Source organism: Ursus arctos, unplaced genomic scaffold (assembly GCF_023065955.2).
Source record: "Ursus arctos isolate Adak ecotype North America unplaced genomic scaffold, UrsArc2.0 scaffold_10, whole genome shotgun sequence".
In the NCBI taxonomy this organism is placed as follows: Eukaryota; Metazoa; Chordata; class Mammalia; order Carnivora; family Ursidae; genus Ursus; species Ursus arctos.
The window spans coordinates 67,249,275-67,273,098 of record NW_026622764.1 but is presented as its reverse complement, the minus strand read 5'-3'; the positions used below and the strand labels follow the sequence as shown (position 1 = coordinate 67,273,098).

The 23,824-nt window shown below is 39.9% G+C and overlaps 2 protein-coding genes across 4 annotated transcripts in view; one reads left to right on the top strand and one right to left on the bottom strand.

Moving 5' to 3' along the window:
- Nucleotides 1–23,824, bottom strand: part of LOC113251236 (uncharacterized) — a 573,820-nt gene that overhangs the window by 518,023 nt on the left and 31,973 nt on the right. The gene's annotated exons all lie outside the window — the stretch shown is intronic.
- Nucleotides 1–23,824, top strand: part of RXFP2 (relaxin family peptide receptor 2) — a 57,890-nt gene that overhangs the window by 30,722 nt on the left and 3,344 nt on the right. Inside the window, exons 6-17 of one of the 2 annotated variants that reach the window (XM_057309317.1) lie at nt 306–377; nt 983–1,054; nt 2,596–2,667; nt 3,712–3,783; nt 7,039–7,110; nt 8,571–8,642; nt 11,968–12,039; nt 12,147–12,218; nt 14,460–14,531; nt 17,139–17,368; nt 17,996–18,406; nt 21,397–21,615. In XM_057309317.1, coding sequence (XP_057165300.1) covers nt 306–377; nt 983–1,054; nt 2,596–2,667; nt 3,712–3,783; nt 7,039–7,110; nt 8,571–8,642; nt 11,968–12,039; nt 12,147–12,218; nt 14,460–14,531; nt 17,139–17,368; nt 17,996–18,406; nt 21,397–21,615 — 1,508 coding nt within the window. The remainder of the gene's footprint in view (nt 1–305; nt 378–982; nt 1,055–2,595; nt 2,668–3,711; nt 3,784–7,038; nt 7,111–8,570; nt 8,643–11,967; nt 12,040–12,146; nt 12,219–14,459; nt 14,532–17,138; nt 17,369–17,995; nt 18,407–21,396; nt 21,616–23,824) is intronic. The other variant, XM_057309324.1, reaches the window with a different exon arrangement.

The following is a 23,824-nucleotide window of genomic DNA, read 5'->3' as shown; positions in this document are numbered from 1 at the left end:
GTCAGAATAAGAAAAGTCTAAAACAAGACCACTTCGCTCCTCAAACTCATCACACACGAGCTCAGCAGTGCAAACCAGAGATACCCGAATCTCGCTGTGTGGGTGCTAGCGGGACAGAAGCATTGGCTAGGTTCACAGCCATCTCTCATGGGCAACACCTCTACTGCCCAACATAAGAATAGGACTTGGGACTTTATAAGCCAGTTTCACAAACTGTCTTTAGATGAAGAAAGTAGAGACCACATTCAACGACTTGATAAAATGCCAAAACCATGATCACATGACTCTTCTCTTATTCTTACCAGATTTCTTCAGCATAATTGTATTACACACATATCCAGGAAAGCATTTTTTGGATTACATAACCTGCAAATATTGTAAGTAACTTCTTTATAATTATGAGTACAATTTTAAGTAAAGACTAGAACAGTAGAATGGTCATTTTTGAAGGCTTGACTTGGCCATAGCGAAATGGTAGAAATTGGTTATCGCGAAGTACTTAGATTAGTTATTATGCTAAAAGAATTATTAAAAGATTCCAATCTTACCAGTTACAATGGCTCTCTTTAATTTTGTCTTCTCAAGTTTGGGTCATTTCCACAATATTTTAACATTTTATTTTTTCTAACCCTTGCTAACTTACCTATATATTTTCTTAAAATTCTAGTCTACTGAGGATGTGACCAAAAAGAACAGAAGCAAAAATAACCTACTTTTGTACTCTTAACAAAATGTAATATTCCAACACATTACTTTTGGCCACTTTGCTGGTCCTGGTCCTGGCCCTGGTGTCACACACACTAGACTTGTTATCTGTATCCCCTGGCTGTTCCCTGATTTCTCCCCACCTTCTTATCCAGTTGGGTGCTTTCAGAAACAGATGTCCATATCCATGATCAGCAGCAGCAGCTCATATTCTAATTATATGTGACTAAAATGGAGTTTTGAGTTTGCCTAATTGACTCGCTCATGCTATTTATAGGTATCTCAGCCACAACTGCATTACAACTCTCAGACCCGGAGTATTCAAAGACTTACATCAGCTAACTTGGCTGTAAGTATTCTAGCTTTTCCTTCCCCCACAAAAGATCAGTCTTGATGACATACATCAATGCTTATAGTTTCCATCTATTTATGTACCTTGATTATTATACTCATTTTTCTGACTGTCACATAATCTGCAGCTAAGCAATTCAGATAATGGCATGCCAAATGGTAGTTGTGGACAAAGAAATCTGTGCCATGCTTTTTCAGGTCGTTTTCTGAGTCCATCCAGTGTTTATCTATTCCAACACTTCTCAACCTCAACTCTGTCGGCATTTGATCCAGATAATTCTTTGATGAGGGGGGTGTTCTTGTGCATTGGGGGATGTTTAGCAGCACCTGGGGTCTCTACCCCACTGGATGCCAGTAGTCCTGGCTCCCAGAGTTGTGACAACCAAAAATGTCTCCAGACATTCCCAAACGTCCACTGACCTAGAAAGAAAGCAAGTTAAGGACTTGTTTGATTTCCAGAACATTCACAGAAAGGTCTGAAAATACGATAGCTTGTGGTGTTTCATCATTTTCCAGGCTGAGACACCAGCTCTGTACTGAGGAATCTCACATCAGATGTTTGTGTTTTCTTCAGAAAAATGAACATTGGGCAGTTAGAAGGTTCTATGTGTCAGTTTGCCCACGTCCTGTAGGTTGGCCTGGCCTAGTGGAAAAAGCCAGAACTTCAACTTCATCCAGATCCTGTGTATGCCGTGGTCCTATGCTTAATGTTCCAGGCAACTTTCTTCATCTTTCCAGGCTGCTTTTTTTCTCCTCTGTAAACTATAATTACAGTTCCTTTCTAAGAGCAATGTTGTGAGGATTAAATCACAGGGCATATGTAAACTGCCACATGTAGAGCTCCTGGCATATAGTAGGTGTTCAATGTCACTCCCTTCTCCAAATCTTACCCTCAGGGACCCCTGAAAGTAAGAGGAAATGTTACCTGGTTTCAAAGGTAAAGAGAAAAGAAGACATTTTTCCCTTTAGTCTATTTCTTTCTAGGAAAATACCGTATATCATTGGAAACGGTGATTTGAATATATGAATATTTTCACTCTTTCACCCTCAAAGCTCCTAATGACTTTGTTTGTACAGACTTTATTAAATGCATCCTTTAAGCACTATGAGACCAAAGAACCATTTGTGATTTCCTAAGAATTTTTTTTTCTCACTCACTCTTCTTTCAGTCCATCAGTAGGTCAAAGCATTCACCAAGCCTGTATTCAGCCAATTAATAATTCAGCTTGTGCTGGACCCAAGTATCCAGAGGTGAAGGATGTGACTCGGGTCTTGAGGTCCAGTGGGAGGTGGTTGCAGGCAGAGAAAACAATCAGGATGGAGCTCATAGGGCTGGGACTGGGGTGGTGGGAATTTGGAGGAAAGAGCCAGGGTGAAGGAAGGGCTCTCAGGGAAAAGGACAGGGGCCAAATGCAGACAGGCAGGAAGGAGGAGAGCAGGTGTTGGGGGAGACAGGATTGTCATGGGCCTTTTCTTGTTTCCTGGTTTAATTTCACAAATGTCTCTAATGTTGGAAATGTCTGTGATATGTTTTTTCAGAATTCTAGATGACAATCCGATAACCAGAATTTCACAGCGGTTGTTTACTGGGTTAAAGTCCTTGTTTTTCCTGTAAGTGTTCATCTACCCTTCAGTACATCTGTCTATAGATTGCAATGACATCTAACACCAGCTTACAAAAAGAGCTTTAAAAAACCTCAAGCCTGCTAACATTTTTATTAATCAAAACTTTTCCTGTATGTCCAGCCACAGTTACTGCGATTTCCTGGCCATGGCTCATGGTATATTTTAAGACTCCTGGTTGATTGCTTTTTGAACTCCTTTAATTTCCTTTAATCCTAAGGCATGTTTGACTTGCAGTGGTTAACCAAAGATAGTATTCATTTTTATCTCCTAACTACACATAAATCTATCAGAATCTCCCGGGAGTTCGGCTCCGGCTACATTTTTAACAGAGGGAAATGTGCCTTTGCCCAGCGAGAGTCACTAAAAATTCCAAAATCTTTGTCCCACCGACAGAGCTGTTCTCATAATTACATTCTCACTGTTTATTAATACACTGGAATGATTTATCAGCAGGGGATTATTATGTTCCTTTATAGTTGATCATACAGCATCATTATTTTTCCATTTGTCAAAAGCGACCACAATATCATAAATTAATAGTGCAGCTTAACATGCCGATGGGTTGTTTTCTTTCCCCCAGTGCCCCCCTGCTATCATTTCTTAGATTTAATATAGTTTGCGATGTGGCCCTTTAATACTGCAAATGACTAATGTTTCCCTTAAGAAAAAATTCTGGATGTAGGGTGCCAGAAATGATTGCAAAATTTGAAGTTTACAAGGAAAATTACCATGAACTTCAAAATTATTACTCAATATATACTTTTGTTTCATCTCATAAAATTAAACTGTACAATGTTTATTCCCAGGTTATATATCATACTTTTGCGTTCATAGTTTCTTTGACACCTGCTTCCTTTTCCATGCTGTACAAGTATCTAGAGACCATTTTGAAGAAGTAGTTATGTCTGTATTCTTTATCCGGATGCGTTGATTTTAGCATGCAAGTTTCCAAATTGTGGAAAGAGTAAAAATGCTGTTCTTAAAGTGGCATATCATTTTGTTTCTAATTAACATCTTCTTTGTGTAAAGGTCTATGGTTAATAACTACTTAGAAGCCCTTCCCAAACAGATGTGTGCCCGAATGCCTCAGCTCAACTGGATGTGAGTATGCATTTAGGAGCTACGTTGGTCTTCACCCAGATTAAGGAAACTAGACCGGAAGTTAATTCATGATTACATAAAAAGCGCACTGGTGATCTTCTTTCCAAAACCCAAATCCGATTATGTTATTTCCTGGTTTAAAAATCTTTTGAGAATTCCTGTGGGTGTGCGGGTCAAATTCAGACTTGCCCCTTGAGCACCCAAGGTTCCCCATTTTCTATCCTTTCCTCCGTCTAGTCTACTACCCCGCTCCTCCTCCTCACGTCCCTTCCTTCCCGATGCACCAAACTGCTATAATCAATTCCCTGGGCACGCATTATTCCTTCAATTTGAAAAGTCTTTCTCCTTTATTCTTTTGGTTAACTCCAACATTTCCTTCAAAAGTCAGCTTAAACATCCCCTCCAGGAAGCCGTCCCTGACATACCAGCCAGTTTCGTCGCCTGCCCCTCTGCCTCTTTTACACTTTGGGCAGACGTGCACCATGCCACCTGGTCCCTATACTGCATACCTCTCTTGCTATCACTATCACAGGACCGTTGGTTTACTTGTCTGTCCCCTACTGTTCTATAAAATCTATGAGGGCAGAAACCCACCCTGGGATTTACATCCCAGCATCTGTACGGTGACCAGCACATATTTCCTGCTCAACACAACTTTGTAAGATGAATGTGCTAAACCATTTCCACTCCTTAGCTTTGAACCAATACTGGCTGACAACATTTAACCCACCTACTTCATGGCTTCCCTACCACCACTCCTCATTTCCTGCCGCCTTCATCTTCGCGGTCTCCTGAGACAGGCAGTATTGCCACACGCAGTGATCTCTTGCCCTGTGAAATGCTGATTGTACCCCCCCCCCGGAACTCTTCTCATTCTCAAATCAGGGGATTCGATACTCATAAGATGATAAAACCGTAGTACTTCAGCTTTTGATCCTTTCTGAGGTAGCTTTACAATTACTTGTTACAACTATTAGGTGCCCTTGTGTTTATTTACTGACATCTATCTATCTATTTATTATTTATATACTGTTATCAAAAAACTTTTAAGGCAATAGAGGTCTCATGTAAATGTGCCACTGCTGAAAGGGAAATAATGGTCTGAAAGACATGAGAATAAAACTTGTTAAGAATAAGTGACAAAAAACAACTTAGAGAAAACACATGAGCACATCTGCACAAGGAGAAGCAAACAGGAAAGGGTGAAGGTAGCAGAAAAAGATCAGGGCCCAAGCCTGTCCCCAAAAATGGACATCAGCAACCAAGAGGAGATCGGGAACCAGCATCAAAACCCTGGGTTCTGGGATACTCATGGTCACTCGAGGCTCCCTCAAACACTAGGGAAAAATGTAGACACCAGTGAAAATACATCATTAGTAAGATTGTCTGATTGCACATGGAAACAGGCCTTCAAACCAAGAGGACAGAGAACTGAGAGGTCAGGCCCAAAAAACCCTAAAAAGGCAGAAAAAACTGTGCCCTGGCCAGGCTCCTCCACCCTCACTTGCCATCAGTAGGGCTATGCTCTCGACTCCTCACTGTTATACTTGTGAGATGTAAAAATATTTATTCCCATTCCATTTAACAATATTTGGACTTTTAAGAGAGCACAGTGTTCATTATTTTAATCACAGTATATTAAGGCTGAAAAAAAATACCAAGTTCCTACAAGACCACCTGGATGGCTATAAAATAAAACTTAAAAGGGAATGACAAAAGGATTGGTGATCTTGGCGTTAACGTGAGAAATGTTCCGAAGCAGCAAAATAGCTATTGTTATATATGGGGAAGATTGTAGGATGCAGACTATAAAAAGAAGTTAGGAGACTTGGTGGGAAAGTCGCCTCTGTCTCTTTCCTTGGTGCTGCTAGAAGTGGTAATGTCAGAGTGCTCCCGAGGGGGGTTCCCTGATCATGTGCGAAGCGACTGTCATAAGGGATTCCCAGCAGGATGTCATAATTCTGCCAGTGCTTCTCCAGTGTCAGCACACATCACAGACATCATGAGGACCAGTTAAGACCTCAGTCCATTTGCAGTGATGTGGATGGAACTAGAGTATCATGCTAAGTGAAATAAATCAGTCAGAGAAGGAAAAATATCATATGATCTCACTCATAGGTAGAATTTAAGAAACAAAATAAATGAGCAAAGGAAAGAGAGAGAGAGAGAGACAGATGAACTATTGAGAACAAACTGATGGTTACCAGAGGGGAGCTGGGTCTGGGGGATGGGGGAAATAGAGGATGACAATTGAGGAGGGCACTTGTGATGAGCACCCGGTGTTGTATGGAAGTGTTGAATCACAATATCACACACCTGAAATAACATAACACTGTATGTTAACTATACTGGAATTAAAAAAAAAAAAAAAGACCTCAGTCCTAGAGTAGGACTGGGGTAGAGCCCTAGAGTCTGCATTTCTAAGAAGGTCCCAGGTGACACCGAGGGCTGTCCCAGACACACTGGAGCAGGGCTAACTCAGCAGCAACATCTCAGAGGCAAGGTAGGAAGAGTGGTCATTTCATTTCTGGGTTTCAGCACCAAAAACAAACAAACATAAAACAAAAAACAAAATAAAAGAAAGAGCAGTCGCTTTCCATCATGCAGCTGGATGCATATCCTGACTCCGGTGTTCAGTATCTGGAAGATAAATTTGCCTGAGTTTCTCCTTTGGCAAAATAGAGATGAAAGTATCTACGTGATGTTGGGGGAATGTGAGCATATAAGGATCTGTAATGACATGGTTTAGCGTCTAGACTTTAGATACAGACAGATCTGGGTTAGAAGGTCAATTCTACCATTTACCAGCTGTGTGACCAGAAATTAAGTGAATTCCCAAGAGCCTCACATTCCTCATACGTTAAATGGAGGGGGAGGGGGAAGAAATAATATCAACTTTGCAGGAGGGCTGTTATGCACTCAGAACAGTACCTGACACCATAAAAGTCTAATAAATGGTAGTTACCGCTATTATGGTGGCAATATAATTGTAATTAATAGCATGGTATCTAGCACAGAGAGACACTCACAAAATGTTGGGCTGCCCTTTCCCTCAATTTTTTTAAGTTCGAACATTAATTGGAAGGGGAAAAGAAGCATATTATTAATTATATTATTATCCCTATAATAGGGAGAAAGCATAAAAATTGGAATGAGGGGAAAAAATAAGGTTCAGAACCATTATATCAACAAAAAGTGCCCGTAGACATGATTTGTGCAAAAACATTCAAAATATTTCTCCTCCATGCCTTTTAGGGATTTGGAAGGGAACGGGATAAAATATCTTACGGATTCCACCTTCCTGTCATGCACTTCACTCACAGTGCTGTAAGTATACAATGGAAATCAGTAAAGGAGGGGAGACCCAATAGATTTGGAAGTCAAAGAAAACACTGACAAGGAATTTTAAGGTAGTGTTTTGTTTACAGCCTTGGTCTGAAACTGCACACACAGATTTATCGATTTTGATGGTGGGGCCCAGCCTTCAGTTTAGCTGCCCAGCATTTAGGTCTCCAGCTGCTCTCCTTCTTGCCGAGGGCAATCATTATTTCCATGCGTCCTCTCAGCTGAGCTGGCGTCTAACCCTGTGATCACCAAGGAAATGAGATAATGTGTGTGAAAACGGTTAGCTGGACAGCAATTAGCTATTACTTCCAGTGAACAGTTATCCCTTGATGCCTCTTCTTTCTCTTTAAAGAAACAAAAATAATAATTTTATTCTTAAGGGAAGAATATTTAATGCGTTCTGATTTGCCAAAGATTCTGACTGGTGATTCCGATTGCTGATTGTGTTTTTTTAAGGGTGTGGGGGGGGGGGAGGTACACACATGGATCGGCTATGGCGCATTTGCACTGGTAAAAACACAAGAATTTTGCTTTGGTTTTAGCCGTAATTGTCCACATGTAGTAATCAGTTAGTAATGTTTGATGGTTGCACATGTGGTTGGAAAAGAAAAATTGAAGTATATTCCTTTGTAGTAGTCTAACCACTGTTTTTCAACAAAGTAAGAACTAAGGTTATTGCCAGGCTATGTATTCGTCAATCAGATTGCAGACTCGCGTATTTAATGAGAAAAGAGGGGCGATCCCACTCAGGAGATGCAAAGAGTTTATTCCTTTTCTCATAGATAATGAGAGAGAACCCTGGTAAACTAAACAAGTCCCACTGACACCTTCTATTTTATAGCCCCACGTAGCTTTTGAATCCCCGTCACACTCATGATCGCATCTTTTAACACCTCTGTAAGGCAGTTAGCCGCAGACCTCCTCTTTCTACCGAATATCTTGGAGAATTCCATTTCTAGACAAAGGAAATGTAAAACCACCGTCCTCCCCACCACCACCCAATTTAAAATCCACGTGTGGCCCCAGAAACCGCTATGGGGTTGGTTTAAGCTTTGTTCTTTCTGGCCTTTTCCTAAGGAATGTGCCTCACACAAGGATCCTCTCAAAGCCTACTCTAATTAATCAACAGCATCCCAATTTGACATCCATGTGTGTATATTGGGAAATGAACACTTTCTGAAATGATCAGAATCCAAACGAAATGCAGCTTCATAGACCACACTCAGCACCTCAAATTACCTATGGCAGCATTTCCTAGGGAGAACACGTGGATATCCTTGGTGAGAAATTCGTGTCTTATGTTCCACACCAGAACACGCCTTCCTTTGAGATTTCAAAGGAGGCCTTATGGAATTACCCCCGGATCAGTGGCATCTCCCAATGAGAACTGGTTCTTACAGCAGACACAAACCAACAGTGCTGACTCTCGCCATGTCTTACAGGTTTCTGCCTAGAAATCAAATTGATTTTGTTCCAGAGAAGACATTTTCTTCATTAAAAAATTTAGGAGAACTGTAAGTAGCATTGTCTACTAGGAAAATAGGATTGCTTCTTCCAAGATTATAAATTTAAGTGACTAGGGAGGCTGCTTTTTCACTAGTGGCAATCTAATCCTGGCAGACTCCTGGATGTTCGAAATCAATTAAGAAAACCAACATTATCCTAAAGTCAAAAGCAAATTAAAATCCAGCAGTGGGCTTAATGCAGATTTAGCCTACTCTAATTTCTCTCCTTATTTTCTTTGGGTGATTTCATGTGTGTGTGTGCGTGCGTGTGTGTGTGTGTGTGTGTGTCTGTGTGTGTCTGTGTGTGTCTGTGTGTTTTGGAGCAAATGAGTTTTCCAGAGCTCCTTAAACTCAAGGATCATTATCTCTAATGGCTGGAGTACAGTTAATTCTCAATTAATTGTTGCTAAATGAATGACTGACTGAGATCCTATTAATCATGACTGAACAAAGGAACAAAGATGCTTATTATCCCTTGAGAAATTATGAGTTCCAGAGCAGATGAAGCAAACACAAATGTCTAGAATGATTGGATTTATTGAAAAATATTCAGAGAGCTCATGTAACTTTTTCTGTTCAGATATACGTTTTGTGGAACTAAAACTTTTAAAAGCATCTGTCTTGCTATTAATTCATTGCTACGCCCACAATTGTGTATCACTGGAAGTTGAAACTAAGTCTGTTACATTACAAAGGGGGTGACTTGGGTACAGAACTCCTCCTCCTGATCTGAAGACAAAAAATGGAAATTAATGTCTTAGATAACCTCTCCCCCATTCTTTATACCTCGCTTCAAAATCCAGGAAGTATTGGGAAAATAACTCAGTAAGAGTAACTTGAAAACTAATTCATGAATAATCAAAATAATTCAAATGAATTTATAAGTTTCACAATGAAACCCACCTATATTTACTAAGTGCCTGCTGTGTGCAAGACACTGCATTAGAACTAAAAATATTGTCATTTTATGGCAAAAAGTGAAAGGCAGCTCCCTCAGAATCGCTCACTCATTCTTCACGAGGGCATTCCCGATGAGACTTTAGAGGGTTGATAGGGATTGGGGTTATAGGGTAGAACATGCGAGCAGCCCAGGACATGCAGGAGCATATCTTAGGTACAAACTTAAGGAAAAGTGGTACAGAGTCCACATTTTGAAAAATATTCTAATCCTTTTTTTATCCTACACTTTGGCAGAGCCACACACATTCCCACCCCCCAAAAAAGAGCCTGATTAAGAGATATTCGCTTGTCTTTTTAAAACATCACCAGTAATCTATTCCAATCCACTGCTCATCAGTAAGCGAAAAGAAATTCAGAAGTTTAGAGAATTAACTTGAACAAGGCACTTTTACTTCCTGAATTTACAAAAATGTTAGATAATTTTACCATGCCTTCATGACAGCAAACCCTGCTGGAGAGGAATAAGCACATTTAGGTGAGGCCACTAAAGTCCTTTCTTCCAAAAGGCTGTACTTTGTTTTTCAACATAGCACTGAGCAGGATGTTTTCTAGCCGCACAAAACACCGTCATCTTGCTCTGTTGTCATGCTCTCTCTGACTCATGCGTACCTGCAGCTCCTCTTCTCACATGCAGCCCCAGATCAGAATTCCCAGCTGGCAGGGCATCTACACTTGGATATCATGATAGCACCTCAAAAGTAATCTGTTACAATTAATTTATAGATGACCTTTACCCTCTTGCCAGCTTCTTTTCCTGAGCTTACCATCACAGTGGTATTGGCATTCTTCTTGGCAGCCAGGCTGGAAGCCTCTTCCTTTCCCTCCAACCCTCTTTACACTTCATGTCCTACCAGATGGTGAGACCTGCCCGTGACCATCTTAAGCCCTCATCAGTTTTCACGTGGTCCAGAGTCAAAGCCGCCTGCCTGGCCTCCATCATTTGACTCTCCAAATTTTCATGCTTCTGACAGAACTATCATCCCATGAACCAACCGGAGCATAGTATGCCCTGTCCTGCTTCATATTCTCACTCCTTGTTGCCAACTTTCAATGCTAATGCTCAGAAGAATCACAAGGGTTACCGGATTAAAATGCATATTACCAGGCTCCCTCCCAGAGATTCTAAAGTGATAGTTCTGGAGTAGGCACCAGGAATGTGCTCTTTTTATAAGCATCCTCTTCGGTTCTAATGCCTGGACTATGCTCTGGGAAGTTCTGCCTTGGAATGTAGTCACAGCCTTTCCATTTTGTCTCCAGGCTCATTTCCAGGCTTACTTCCTCTACATCTCCCTATACTCCCCATCCCCCACTCACGCTGGACCATTTGCCAACACCAGAAGATGTCATTGAATTTCAAGTTTGTGTTTCACTGATCCTGCTTAACTCTCACCTGAAAAGCTGTTCTTCTTTTATACTACCTATGAAAATCATAAAGCTTTGTTCAAATAGTTCCTGATTTCCAACTCCTTCCTCTGTTTTTTTTTATCAGTGCTTCTATAATAGCACTTGCTTCATTCCTTCCCTGTTTTATAATCTCGTTGTTTATTCTAATTGTAAACTTCTTTAGAGAAAGACCTAAGTCTTAGTTATTTGTAACTCCCACATACCCATCAGCAGCTCCAAAGCATCAAAAATAGATGAGATCTTTTGTTTGAGTCTTAAGTAATTGCATGTCTGTTTCGCTTTTGAACATCTTCCCTTCAGAAGGATATTTTGGACTCTTGAAGAGTCCTGATTCTTTCTGATCCGAGCCAATCCCTTTCTACATTCTGTAGAAGCACTTCCTGTGATTCTTCGTGGATTGGGCAGTCCTATTATATTTCATTCTAAATTTTCAAATTCTTTATAAAAAATAGTACCATATCAAAATAGATTTAAAATGTGTGAACTTATCAATTCAAGATTATCTGGGCAGATAATATGTGGCCACTACTGTCTTAGCAGAAATGCAGAGTAAGTAGAAGACATAGGTCTTGGCTTCAGAAAGCTTGTAATACAGTTGGATAAACAAGATATCACATACTTGAACCAAATAAGAATCACAGAAATAATGAATGATCGAAGTGTACAGAGAGTACCTGAAACAGAGGAAATTAATCGAAGTAGACATTGAAGCCAGGTTGGGAATGTGTTGGAGAGACACTCAGAGGAAATTCCAGACAGGAACTGAATGAGCAAAATGTCACACGTCTGAAAGTGATGGAAAACATATCCATTTGGCTGACTCACACAGCCTTGTTTTGTAACAAGTTATCAGGTTGGTTAAATTGGATCATATTTTCTGTTACGTCAAATGGGATGATAATTGTGAGGAATACTAACCATGTCATTTATTTCTGATGTAATTGTGTTGGGTTTTCACTGTCATCAACAGGGACCTGTCTAGCAATATGATAATGGAGCTACCACCCCACATTTTTAAAGACCTGAAGCTTCTACAAAAACTGTAAGTTCTTCTTCCCACCATCAGCAGATTTAAATGGCAACATCTTGAGCTTCCAAAATAATAACATCCTGATGCTTCTTTCCTCCCTCTTTCTAATGGTACAAAAGGAATCTGTCGTCCAATCCTCTTTTGTATCTCCACAAGAACCAGTTTGAAAGTCTTAAACAACTTCAGTCTCTGTAAGTGAAATATAACAGTATGTTGATTATCATTTTAGTGGATATAGTTTACTTGAACCACATTTGTTTTTAAATGGGTATTTTATAGAGAGAGGGCTTTTTATTTGAGCACATATCATCAGACAGTTGTGAATATCATTGTTACCAGCAACTATGTTCTGAATGACAACAAAACCATCCAATATGTTGTGAAGAACATTTCTGTGTTTGAAGCTACGTATACCGGATTCACATGGGAAAGTCTCATCCTGCAGTCTTCCCAAAGAATTGAATTTTCAGTAGTTTGGTTACTAAACAGTTGGTAAAAAAAAAAAAAAAAAAAAAAAACAATAACAACAACAACAACAACAACAACAAATCCCAGCTTATGTAAGACCTGCTTCCTTTTTCCTTTCTCCTTTGCCACAACAGTCTACTTGATATTGGTCTATGGTGCATGCTTCTTATATTTCTACCAGTAAAGAATAAAATTATCACACCAATAGGACATTCAGGCACTTAATGTTGTTTACTATTTTAAAATTTCAAATGTATTAGGTTTAAATAGTGTCAAGAACCCTGACAGTTTTTCTCTGAACTTCCTCATTCCTTTCCCAGGAATAGCCATTGTTGGTTCAAGTTTATTGTTTGTTTTTACACAGAGGGCATACACATTACATGATCTCAGCCTAAAGATTTTGTTCATTTAATTCCAAAGACTAATCCTTAATATCACTTTTTCCTCTTGCTAAATAGTTGTCTTTGGAAATTGATTCCAGATGTAGGTTCTCTTTCACCTTTTCAACAGGTATTAGTGAGCACCAACTGATGAAAAAGAGTTGGCTCCTGTTCTTAAGAAGTGAGAATATAAAAAACCAAAGATATATATTATATATATGATTTATATATATGCCATATATGTTAGATTATTGTATTTTCATATAAGAATAGACCTTAGGATATGAACAAAATGATTTTTCATTTACTACACGCTGAATTCTAAAAGCCAAAATATCATACTACTGCATCATGCCTTTCTAAAAGTCAAATTAGAAACTAGAAAGTATTTACCTAATACTTTTCTTTATTTCTTTTCTTTATTGTCTCATTTCTTTTTTTTTTAAGATTCATTTACACATTTATTTTACAAACATTTGCTGGCTACCCATTTATCCATTGCACTGTCTTAGGCACCCAAGATACAGTGAGCTCTGCCCTTTTGGAAACTATCAGCTATTAATCAAATAATCACACAATCCATGTAGAGCTAAAACTGTGATAAGTCCAGAAGAAAGCCAGAGACCAAAAGAAAGAAGAGGGAAACAAATCCTTTAAAAAGGACTCAAGAGTTTCCTGCAGCAGAGGCCCCGGGACCATTCTGGAGTATAATTGCTCCACTAGGTTTCATTTCTGACTGCCAAAGATCAAGGCAGTTCTGTGAAGGACTCAATGGATACAGAAAAACTCAGAACCATGTCAAAGAAATCCTTATTCAGATCAGTCAAAAAGAAACTGAGTGAGAATCAAACATCTTTCAAAATAAACCTTAAAAGTAAAAGGTTCCTGTCCTTTTAGATTTTCCTCTCTCCATCTGTTTTGAGAACATGGCAGACTCCCTTAATTCATGCCATCCTAAAGAGTCTTAAAAGAATCTGTATTTGAAGAAGCTTCTGGATAAACGAGGAATATAGGGGTTCCCACTGGAGCCCTCTGAGGACATCTCATGGGGTCTGGAGGAAGGAAAGGCATTATGCTTCCCACTACTGTCTTAGGAACACTTGTCCTGAATTGGAGCCTTGCTTACTGCTTCCAGAGTTTTCTACCCCAAAGATGCATAGACCTGGGAGAAATGACTGTATTTGAATCCAGGTTCTCACAAAACCTACTTCAGTGATGTTCTCAGGTTGGAAATATCAGTTCCTGTCTGAAACCCTCCAAAACTCACATGGCGTGGTCTATAAAATCAAACTAGGCAGCCAATTTCACGATCACACAAATCACCACTACCATTTTTAAATCAAAGAAATGCGTGAGAATGTTCTATTAGAATGTAATTCTGCATATGAAGTGACAAAATCAGCTCCAACTCACAGAAGTCATAAATAGAAATGGCAATCTTCTAAGATAGTTTACTGTAAAATTTTCATCCTAATTTGAACTGGTAACAAGACTTTGAAGCGTGGTATCTAGGATATGACAAAAAATGCAATTATTAAAAAGTAAAGCCCTGAAAACATGAAACCTATTGTGCATATTTTCCAGAGACCTGGAAAGGATAGAGATTCCAAATATAAACACACGGATGTTTCAACCCATGATGAATCTTTCTCACATGTATGTATGTATGAAAGAATGGAGAAGTAAGCATGGCGAAATATTGCCGATGTCCTAGTATAAACTGTCTAATGTGTCACTGCAATGTGTTTTTATGCAAGAAAAGTCTTTTTATTGAGAACTTTTTAATTTTGTCACCTTTGGTCCCTGTCAAATAGAGTTCAATATTATGATGTGCCGACATGAATGACACTTCTCCCTGGAAACACGCTGTTTATCCAATTGAGGCCCAATAAGAGATCAGGGTACCAGAATGCCACACATTACACAAGATGAAGTCCCTGGCTAAATGGTACTCAGGAGACCTGGAAACATTAATTCACCTCACATGAATGAGCAGTCGGCTGCTCTAAGATTTGAGCCCTTAGGAAGCAAGATGCTATATAAATTCCAGGTGTTGTTACTGTTACTAAGTGCACTACAAAATGGAGGTAATTAATCTTTATAGTAGTTTTTGATGTCACTTTAATATATTTGGCTAAAGTGCACTGTGTAAGTTGTGTTAATATATGTGTTTATGACATGATTCATTTCTTTATCAACTGTGTAATCTATGTGTTCATGATTTCAAAAATTAACCCTTGTTATCCACAACAATAGGGAGGATTCGGTGTAAGATTACAAGTTGGGTGCAGCAAGTGGATGAAATGGTTGGTGTGAAGGTGCTCTTTTGGGAGAACATTTTGTTTATGTCTCTGCAGTAGGTGTGATTACTAAAAGACAAGTACTTGATGCATATCCACATGGTTTTCATAATTTCTCTTTCTGTGGCACCAGTAGATACTTATTAAATGAGGCTATCATTTCCTTGTTGTGGATAGAATGTGAGGTCCTTTTTGAATAGAGAAATTCAACCTTTTTAGAACTTGATGGGGAAGCTGGCACTTAAAATACGAACCTTGCATTGAGGCCAAGAAAGACCTAACAATGAGCGGAAAATGTGCTAAGTTAGCTCTTCCCTACTAAGTGACCTAGTTATTCACCTTCCTTGTCCACCTTTCATTTAAACACCTCCGCCTCATAACCCCCTGCCCTTCCACCTGCCAACCTGTGCCATGGTCACAGAGGAGGTGAGGTTGAATGACCAAGAGACCCTAGCTGGGTCTATCTGAAGACAGTGGACATAAGGGAATCTTAAAGGAACTAAGAGGTCAAGTTAAGTGTGTGCCAAGGACTCCAGTCAAGGAGAAGATAAAAAGGGAATTACACATCAAGTTTCTTTAATTAGATAGATGATTTCAGGAAGCTAGACTGTCAGCTACTTGAAGGCAGAGATTGCCCCGTATTTCTCTACCTGACAAGCCCAGCACTAAATTACCCATCATTCACTTGCTCATCTAGGAAGTGTTTGTTGTGTACTTCCCGTGTGTCAGGTTCTAGATCTGAGAACACAGGACAAACAGGAGACAGAAGTGTCCGCCCCGTGGAGCTTCCATTTAGCTTTGGAAACAGAAAATGGACAAATAAATTGTGAATAAACACTGTGAAGAAAAGTATAGCAAGATGAAGGGACAGAAAGAGGCTATAGATGGCTCGCGTAGAAGAGAGAAGTGATGTCTGAGCAGACCTGAATGGAGGGAGGGACCAGGTCTGGCAATATCTAGGGGAGGAATCTTCCAGGCAGAGGTAAGAGCAAAAGCACGGCAGTGAGAACAGGGCTGAGCCTGGCTCCTCTGCGAATTGGAAGAAGGCCAATATGGCGGAGTGGAGTGAGCAATGAAGGGAGGGGGAGGGGGATGTGGGCAGTCAATCAATCACAGGGGCCTTGAGGCCACAGCAAAGTAAAGCTCGGTTTAACTTGCTAGTCTTAAACCTGAATGGGGAGATGGCAAAAAAGGATTAGACAAAGAGAAATGACCTAAAAGAGGTGGTACAAGAAAACAAAAATGGAATAGGTTTTATGGGAGTGGGGAAGCCTAAATACGCAGGTTTGGGGAATGGCGATAAGCCAAATGACCTACCAATTCAAACACGTCAAGCTTCCACACACCTAGGTCAAAAATACACTGATCACAAACACACCTATACTTGCCTCTAGAAACTGTTTCAGCCCTTTTAGGCCGTGGTAAGAAATCTGCTTCTTCTCCTAGCTCCTGTGAGACAGAGTTTCCCTAGTCTCCGAGCCCCTCCCTTTCTGCCAGTGTCAGGGAGGAGGAGGCTGGTTAAGTGAGTATACTTAAAACGAGGTGCAAGACAGAGATGTTTTCAGTGAGCCACCCAAACACAAGCCCCTGAATGTTTGCTGTAGGTCAGTGTAAAAGGGACAATTTACTTTTTATGATACCCTAGAGAATAATCCAATGTGATGAGGAAAAATGGAGTCCTAGGGATTTCACATTCTCCTGTCCCCCCCCCCCCCCGACTCATCTCAGTCAAGGCACGAAATTTCTAGGTCCTTCAGGTCCTTCGTCTTCCCAAGAGGCACCCTGCCTAGAGTTACATAATATTTAATGAAGAATTCTATCATTGCATAATCACTACTAAACAAAAATTAAACAGACCTAGTGAAGTTGCGTACCTGGCAGAGCGGCAGCTCTGGTATGGGGTGGCAACTGTCGTTTCTCTGTCATTGCTGTAAAGTGACTCTTTTTTTCCCTTTGAATTTAGTTATTTCACAAACTTTCGATACTGCTCCTATGCTCCCCATGTCCGCATATGTATGCCCTTGACTGACGGCATTTCTTCATTTGAGGACCTCTTGGCTAACAATATCCTCAGAATATTTGTCTGGGTTATAGCTTTCATAACCTGCTTTGGAAATCTTTTTGTCATTGGCATGAGATCTTTCATTAAAGCTGAAAATACGACTCACGCTACGTCCATCAAAATCCTTTGTTGTAAGTATGTTTCCTATCAAACGGACTTAGGATGCCTTCTGGGACCTGTGTGCTAGATACATATTGGCCCTTCAACAATAGCACTGAATATAAATTCTATGAGCTGGGCTGCTTTTTTCTAAGTATGATGTACTGTTCTCTTTGGCTCTCTGTTTTAGATTGCATGAGTTTGCAGTGACCCAGCACCCACCGTGTGGGGTTATATCTTGGAAATGGGGTAACAGGGAGCCAATGAATCAATGGACAGATTATGGAGGACAGGTTGTGGGGTATAAACTAAGCTCTGTTTAACCTTCAATTACAACAGCACCCATGTTCCTCAAGCCCAGAAAATAATTCTCTTTATTAACTATGCAAGTAATATTTGTTTGCTGTTCAAAAACTAGCTTTCCCACACAAATTCCCCCCAAGAAACACACACCACCCTTATTTTAAAATTATAAAACAAAGACCCAGTGTGCTACTTTAGAATTAGGACAGCTTTTGTGAAGTCCGTTGTGCTTTAGAGACTCTTGTCGGTGTTTATATTAGTTCATTTAATACAGGATGGAGGAGGAAGACATAATTAGAAAACCAAAGCAGAGACGCTGGGAACTACCAACAGACACCATATTGATTCTTTAACAGGTGCAGACTGCCTGATGGGTGTTTATTTGTTCTTCATTGGCTTTTTTGATATAAAATACCGTGGACAATATCAGAAGTATGCATTGCTGTGGATGGAGAGTTTACAGTGTCGCTTCATGGGGTTCCTGGCCATGCTGTCTACCGAGGTCTCCGTCCTGCTGCTGACGTACTTGACTTTGGAGAAGTTCCTGGTCATTGTCTTTCCCTTCAGTAACATTCGTCCTGGAAAATGGCAGACCTCGGTCATCCTCATTTGCATCTGGATTGTGGGATTTTTAATAGCTGTGATTCCATTTTGGAATGAAGATTATTTTGGAAACTTTTATGGAAAAAATGGCGTATGTTTCCCACTTTATTATGACCAAACAGAAGATATTGGAAGCAAAGGGTATTCTCTTGGAATTTTCCTAGGTAAATTATATTTTTCTTTTTCTGGACCAACGTAATTCTGATAGAAATACCAGAAATTTCAGCAAAGATGTCTTTGTCCATTTCAGAAAGTAAACGATTATACTCCAGACTGTGTCCTTTTTTGAATGACAAGTTCTTACTGAGTATTTATAGTTTTTATTAAACTTTTTATTATAGAGATTTAGTATGGGAAACAAAAGCATACTGTCAGGACCTCTGGATGATTTTTTATTATCTGTAAGACCCTTTGATTTTCACATTGTGACTCTGAGCTGGAGGAATTCTAGTTTAATGTTTTGACCTGCAACCCCACCAAGTTATCTGAGATCATTTATTTTTACAATCTAGATATGAGTTAATTAAATAATAATAATAAAATTCTGGAAACTCGCTAGCAGGAGATTACCGGAATGGAAATAACAGGAAGGTTTATTGCCTTTGGTAAATGCAGCTCTAAAGTCAACAACGTAAGAGTACTTAATAAAACTGTTTGCTTTTCAGTTTTCTGAATGCCCCCTAATTTTTTAGAAAAGATCCTACTTTCTCTGTTTAAAAAAATGAATGAGAAGTTTAGCTCTTCAAGGTTAGAAAAAAGCATTTGTTATTGCCCAATAGGTATCCCTTCTGGTTAAAATTAAGGCGATTTCCATGTCGTTTTTTAACTAAGGCAGTATTATCATTTTAATTCCCCTTGTCCCTCTTTTCCTCATCTAAGTGGTCAATAACCTCTATCATCCTTTCTTTTTCATTGAATAGTTTTTTCATCAAAATATGCTTCAGCCTTCTATTTCTTCCAGTCTGTACCTACGACCACCTTCATTTAAAACCTCACTACCTCAACCCCACAGGGCTTATAGATAAGGGTTCACTACATTAACCTTTACTAGTCCTTTGGCCTCGGAGGCTTCCTCTCTCCTATTAGCCTGTTTACTACCTGAGTATCAAAAAGACTCCAAGACCTTCAATGAATTCCTGCTACTACCAAGGTAAATGGTAAATTAGTCCCTTAACGCATCCTAAAATGGCTCTAACCACCAGTCCCAGCTCTTGATCTCTTCCTTCTCGTCTTCTGAGAAATACACTTTCTTAGCACCATTTTAATAATACTCTTCACATACTACCTGCTCCATAGCTATTTTTTCACAGATATTGTAAACTGTTCCTAGCATAGATGCACTTCATAGATGCACGCACACACACACACACACACACACACTACATTACATTCAGTGATTCATCAAGGATCTATTAAACACCTGCGATAGGCCAGGCACTATTTGGACCCTGGAGATACAACAGATCTGCCCTCACAGATCTGCCACCAGAAAGGGGGATAAGGACAAGTAAACACATTCTTACATCACAGACGCACAAATACCACAAAGAAGGAGTACTGAATGTTCTAGGAGCCCCAAATCCAAGCACCAGGGAAGGCTTTCCAGCAGAAATGAATCCAAATCCTTAGGCCCAAAGGATAAGGAGGCGTTAGCCAAGTGAAGTCTCTTCCAGGAAAAGACGTAGTGGATGTAGGGGCCCATAACCAAGGAACAGGTCCAGATGAAGGGCCAAGGAGTTAGGTGTGGCTGGATCTTACAGTTAAAGGGGGTGGGATAGGCTAAAATGGGTTTAGCACCTGTGACGTATTCCAGACAGACAAAGAGACAGTCACACACACACACACACACACACACACACACCTCATCATCATCTATATACACTTGGCTTACCTATGATAGGAGTCCTAGAGCCCTTTATTCTCTTTAAAGAGGATAAGAATACCCAGTTTTTAAATGAATTCTTTATTTTAGAATGGAATTAGATTTAGAGAGAGGTTGTAAGGGTAGTACAGTTTCCATATGCCCCTCGCCCAGCATCCCCTGTTGCTAACCTCTCGCATCCCTACGGCGTTTTCAGAACACACCCTTCTGGTCTGTTCATGTCTGTTTTCATAATTTGCACCACAGGATCGTCTTTAACTGTCTATTCTCTTTTATTCTTAACTGAAGTTTCTGATAAGAGGCCTCACATAAACCGATTTTATAAAATTCTATGGTATGGCTTTATTATGAGATTCTGTGGAATGTGAAATACTTTGGATAAAAACAACAGAACACTGGGAATTTATAGAATTTTCCCCTAGACTTCACCCATCTTACATATAGTCGAGATTCAGAGGAACATTTTTTTAAACAACTTTGAAATTGTATGCATATTTTATGTTCGCCGTGAGGAATAAGATCATTACTCTTAGGAATTTTATTATAGAAAGAATATAACAAAGTGACTAAAAAGTCAACATTATAAGATAGTGATGTTAAGTGAGAATCATCTAAACATATGTGATCCTAAAAAATAATCCATATAGTTGATTTTTTTATTTTTGCTTATTTCTTTTTTTTTCTAAAACAAGTTTAAAGGGTTCTGAATCTTAGTTTAAATTACTGTAAGCTATCTGAAAAAAAAACAAAAATGGATTTTTGTTCTATGTATTATTTTTACTTAGGACCAAAAAATCCATGAGAAATAATGTTTCTGAGTCTATTATTTTCTTGATATTCCAAGGTTATCTTGTTCATATTTATAAGATAAAAAAATGGGGTCATGTTTATTTTTTGAGATGTACGTATGATTACAGTAATCCCTTAAGATGTGAATTTGCAGAGAGCAAAAAAAAATGATAATAGCTTTTTCTGGCTTTAAAGAAGCTAAAATTCATCTCATGATACACATAGATCTGAATTTCAGAGCTCTGTAACTCTTCATAAAGGGTTTGTGTATTTCAAATATCTTTTCGATCTGACAAACCCAATTCCGTTAGCTTACAGCCTTAGATTCAAGGTTTTTAGCTGATTACGACCGGGCTTATGCAAAAGAATGCTTCTCAGAAGTACAGTATAAGAAGAGGCACCATAATGAACATCTGTGTAACACAATATTTTTACTGTTGATTTATACACCTGAGATGTTAAGAGCTGTGCTTTTCCCAACAGGTGTGAACTTGCTGGCTTTTCTCATCATTGTGTTTTCCTATACTATTATGTTCTGTTCCATTAAAAAAACTGCCTTGCAGACTTCGGAAGTGAAGAATCACATTGGAAGAGAGGTGGCTGTTGCAAATCGTTTCTTTTTTATAGTGTTCTCTGATGCCATCTGCTGGATTCCTGTATTTGTAATTAAAATTCTCTCCCTCTTCCGGGTGGAAATACCAGGTCAGTCCCTTCCATTATTTCCAAGTACATTGTGCCATCTTACACCCCCTGACGAGAGCAGAATACAGTGCCTGACATATAGTAAATTCTCTGTCGATACCTACAACTTTGGCACAAACAGCTATTATTTTCCTCAGTATTTTATAATCTGTATTCTAAGATAGAAACTGGGTAGTGGTGCAACCCAGACAAGAATGATAAGAAAACAGGAGCTAGGAAAAAAAAAAAAAAAAAACTAAGACTTAGTGTCTCATTTCTACCTGAGCTAGACAGTGGTTCTTAACCAAGAGGACACATACAAAATCAAAATATACATGCCCAGGTTCCACCCTGGGCTTCTAGATTTAACCTATAGGGGCAAAAGGCTATGCATGGGGATTTTGGAAACGTTCCCCTCAAGGTTCTGAGACACACACCCCTGGTCTATTTCATGGTCCCTGGCCTGTGGTCCTCACGCTAGGCTCCACTCCATAGAGTGTCAGATGTCCTGTTCAAGTGCTTCATCCGAAACGCCAGGTTTCCCACCCACACCCCTGGTTCAACCAGAGAAAAAAAACCTTCGTGAGTTAGGATTTCATGTGAATCCCTTTCTAGAACCTAGAAATCACAGACATGGAGGGGCCCTCTGGGGCTTTGGCCCGACTCTCAGCGAAATAGACTTTCTACTTGGGGAGTCCATCAGGGGCAGGAATTGTGTCTTATTCATCTTGGCACCCCAGGGTCACCCATGGAGTTGGCACTTCAGAAGTACTTATAAAGGTGTGATGAAGGTACAAGTAACAGCTATAACAGTTTATGTCCCTCAGGCCTGTGCACAGAGTCATGGGAGGCCTTATCAAAGGCCTCACGGCAAAATGACACGTAACAGCCAGAGCTTCCCCTTAACCTGTCCGTTTAGCCTGAACTCAAGGCAGAGGTAACCCTGGAGCCATGTGAGGTGTGAGAGTGCAGAACAAGAGAGAGATCGGGGCTGACTACTTGGGAACTTCCCCTGGGCTGGGCGGGGAGAGCAGAGGCCATAAGAATGTGCGAGCCGTCGCTTGGGGGTGGGGGAGAGCCAGGTGGCTGTGAGGAACAGAGTTAATTAAGATAACATGAGTTTTCCAGTCTGCTACAGCTTCCTGGGCATCTCAATGTTTACATCCTTACATTCCAAATTCAACAGGACTAAAATGGCCTTTGGCCTCATTTGCTCATAGAATAAAGTCCAAATGCTGGGATCAGCATTAGAGATGTTTACCTCCCACCCTGCCCTCATTTTTCTGTGATACAGGCCCATTAGAATTATTGGGATTTTTTTGTTCTGTACCTTTTTGATGTCTTGCCTTTGCTGAAGCTGTTTCCTCCACCTGGATTTTATCTTCCACCTGTAAGACTCTAGCTTACTAAATTCCCCTTCTCATCCTTCAAAATTCAACCCAAATATTTCCTCTCCCAAGGTGCCATTCCAGACTTCTTTCCAACCCACTCCCATCCAACTCAATTGCTTAAATGTCTGTTACATTTTGTTCATACTTCTTATTAACCTCATCTGAACTGCCTCCCACCAGTGTTATTTTTTCATGTGTTCATTACTCCCTTCAGATTATAAGGTTCAGGATGTTAGGGACCATGTCTTATTCATCTCTCCACAGTGCTTTTCATATAATGTTATTTAATAAATGCTTCTTCAACTAAAGATGGTGAACTGGTCCAAGAGTAGTGGAACAGGGAGGGTAAGAGATGATTTCATCAACCTTCCCAACTTCTCTTTCCACACCTTTAATGTCCTTCCCCACCTCAGGCACTCGCTTCTCTTGTGTGATGGAAGAAGGACCAAGCGAGGCAGGAGTCCTGGGTTTCTGTCCTGACCCCGTCACTGAGCAGTTGAGGAAATATAGGGAGGTCACCTCATCTCACTGAGATGATTTTCATACGGTCTTTCAAATTTCTTCCAGTTTTCATATTCTGTGAGTCTGTCAACTCCATGAGGCTTTTTCTCTCTGTATTACAATGCTCGGGCTGCCATAACAGAGTAACTCAAACTGGGTGGCTTAAACAACAGAAATTTATTTTTCACAGTTCTGGAGGGCTGGAAGTCCAGGATAAAATGTCAGCAGATTTCTGCTGTGGCCTCTCTTCTTGGTTTTCGGGTGGCCACCTTCTCACTGTGTCCTCACATGACCTTTCCTCTGTGCGTGTTCCCATAGTATCTCTCATATAAGAAAGT